Source organism: Montipora capricornis, chromosome 10 (assembly GCF_036669925.1).
Source record: "Montipora capricornis isolate CH-2021 chromosome 10, ASM3666992v2, whole genome shotgun sequence".
In the NCBI taxonomy this organism is placed as follows: Eukaryota; Metazoa; Cnidaria; class Anthozoa; order Scleractinia; family Acroporidae; genus Montipora; species Montipora capricornis.
Window position 1 is genome coordinate 26,255,888 of NC_090892.1, and position 2,500 is coordinate 26,258,387.

The 2,500-nt window shown below is 37.3% G+C and overlaps 1 protein-coding gene across 5 annotated transcripts in view; it reads left to right on the forward strand.

Annotated features, from left to right (window-relative positions):
* LOC138019514 (adhesion G-protein coupled receptor D1-like) overlaps positions 1-2,500 on the forward strand; it is a 71,906-nt gene that overhangs the window by 20,493 nt on the left and 48,913 nt on the right. For all 5 annotated transcript variants that reach the window (XM_068866333.1, XM_068866331.1, XM_068866334.1 and 2 more), the window contains exons 4-5: positions 1-123; positions 1,899-2,060. The exon at positions 1-123 is cut by the window's left edge and continues 63 nt beyond it. In XM_068866333.1, the coding sequence (XP_068722434.1) occupies positions 1-123; positions 1,899-2,060 (285 nt within the window). The remainder of the gene's footprint in view (positions 124-1,898; positions 2,061-2,500) is intronic.

Below are 2,500 nucleotides of genomic sequence, written 5' to 3' on the forward strand. Positions count from 1 at the left end.
ACTTTGGAATGCTGAATTTAAATTGTTCAAGTAACCAGACAATGAAAACAGCACGAAACATCAACTGCGAAGCCACAAGAATAGATCGGCAGGGCAAGGCAGGAGGATTCGTAAACGGCAAAGGTAATTAGAATTTGCTTTATTTATCAGCCACAATTATGGTGAAGAACTGTGGATAGTAAGCTAAAAGAGTATGCTTACAGTTGTATATGTTGCCGGTAATTAAAATCCATTTTCAGGTTAAATCCGTTTTTACCTAGGTTAAATTGGTGATCCTCGTTTTATGTAGGTTGAATACGCACTCAGATGAATTGAAGAAACTCTTTTTGAAGCCTAAATTAAGCCTAGAGAGAAAATTAGGGTCAGATCAGGATTAGTTTTGGTTAATATACATGGATATCACGATCAATTGACTTATTATACAAAAGTAAATAATGGAAAGAACTGTGTTGGTTGAGCTTGTTCGTCGTTATCATGTAGTGGTGAAGACACAGGACTATAGATCTGGAGAGTCCGAGTTCAAATACCGATAAGTGCAGTACAGTTCTTTGTTCCCTCACTATGTTGTAATGTTGAGAGTGAATGGATAAGTGTACAAGTGAAAACAGAAACCAATAAGATGATACGAAACATTCAGAACATGTGTTGAGATCCGTAACACAGAGGTCGAGGGAAGGAAAAGGTGTTTTCAGTCCCTTTTGGAGGGTTGATAGCTGCTTTAAACTAGGTAGAGTACATATTCAACCTAGGTAAAATGAGGATCGCCAATTTAACGTAGGTAAATACGGATTCAACCTGATACTGGATTTGACCAATAACGCGGTATACATAAGAGCAAACGTTTTCTGAGTCGTTATCCGAAACCCGATGCGTGTTTCCGTTTACCCAAAAGATAAATCCCGTATATACTCGATACCAATATGAAGCATCAGTATGAATCAGGAATGAAAAGAAGAAAATTTGAAGGTGAATACTTTGGATCTGGAATAGCTTCTGCATGAAAAAAGGCAGATGTTCATGTGAAGGATCCAGCTAATTGTCTGTGAAATCATAGCTTAGTGGGAACAGTGTAACTACGACGAGATCTGTTTGGAAGAAATGTGATAATATTGATAAAATCCGGAAAGTTTCTTTCTTTTTTTTTAAACGTAGAAATAGAATGATGTTATCAAAGGTCTGATATGAAGTCAGTTTAAATAGTATTAATTATAATAACTGATGACAAAAACTGAGCAGCCTTCGCAGTGACAGATGTAAATTGTTAGACTCCAAATTTAAAGACATTAAACCATAGGCTTCGTCTCACGGTACGTTTTCATTAACTATTTTATATATGGAAGTTCTCGGGGACCTGGCCTCGTTTTCAATCCCGGGTTTTCAACGCTAGAGTATCGATTTCAATGGTTTGTTCTTGTTCGTTTTTAAGTTTTATATTTTTTACTCGTTATCAACTTTAATTTTCGGCTGTAAGTACAAACGCCTTTTTCGTTCGGATCTGCTCTCAAGTGACGCGTCGCATTGCAGACCGGGCTCTGGTTATAATATTACTTTTCTAAGATAGAAGTCACAACAATTAAGTGCATGTTTTTTAACACATCCTTTTTATATTTTCATACTTTACATACTTTTACTTCTTTGTTTTATATTTACACTTATGCAAAAATTTTTATCTTCACTTTTGGCTTGATAATGACCGAAGTTTGGTCGAAACGTCGCGTCTTTTTACCGTTATTTTTACTTCAAATTGTTTTTAGAAACCTCCACTTACAAGTGTTTTTCTGGTTTTGTTTTTCCACTGGAAAGTCCTTTCCCGCTTTCTTTTTCTTGGTTTAACCGATGAAAATGCTACTCAGCTTTTGAACGTTTTCACTTTTCGTTGTTATCGTATTTTCTTGCAGACCCGTCCACATTTATGCCAAAGGTTACCTGCAAAGCCAGTCCTACCGGCTGCACTAATGAAATGTTTTCGAGTAAGTCGCTTAAGTGGCAGTGCCGATGGGATAAATTATGTCTTCTCATAGACTACAGAGGATACATCCAATTGCGAGGTCTTCAAAACGGTAGGTCGCATTACCTGTGTTTTTTTTCTTACTGTAGTCTACCTTAAATCTTTCGAGAGCGATTTGCACTTTAAAAAGTTGTAATGTTTTAAAGGGGAGAGCATATTCGGCGACAATCATCTCAAATCAGTTCACCTCGCGTTTCTTTCTTCATAACACACTTATGCCGTTCAGCGGGATCTTTGATTTAACATTCGTTTGATTTTGTTAAAACCGTTTGCCACTCTCCCCACACCCCCCCCCCCCCCTTCTTTCAACCGTGTTGAAACATGTTGAATCGAAGTTGAATCGATGTTGAATGAGTTTAAAAGCGTTTCAACTTTGCTTCAACAACCATTCAACATTTCGTTTGTTGTCGCGAATGTTGAATGAAGTTCAAGCCGTTTACCAATCCTCTTTCAACATTGTTGGATATGTGCGTGCCCACTAATCGGTCTCTA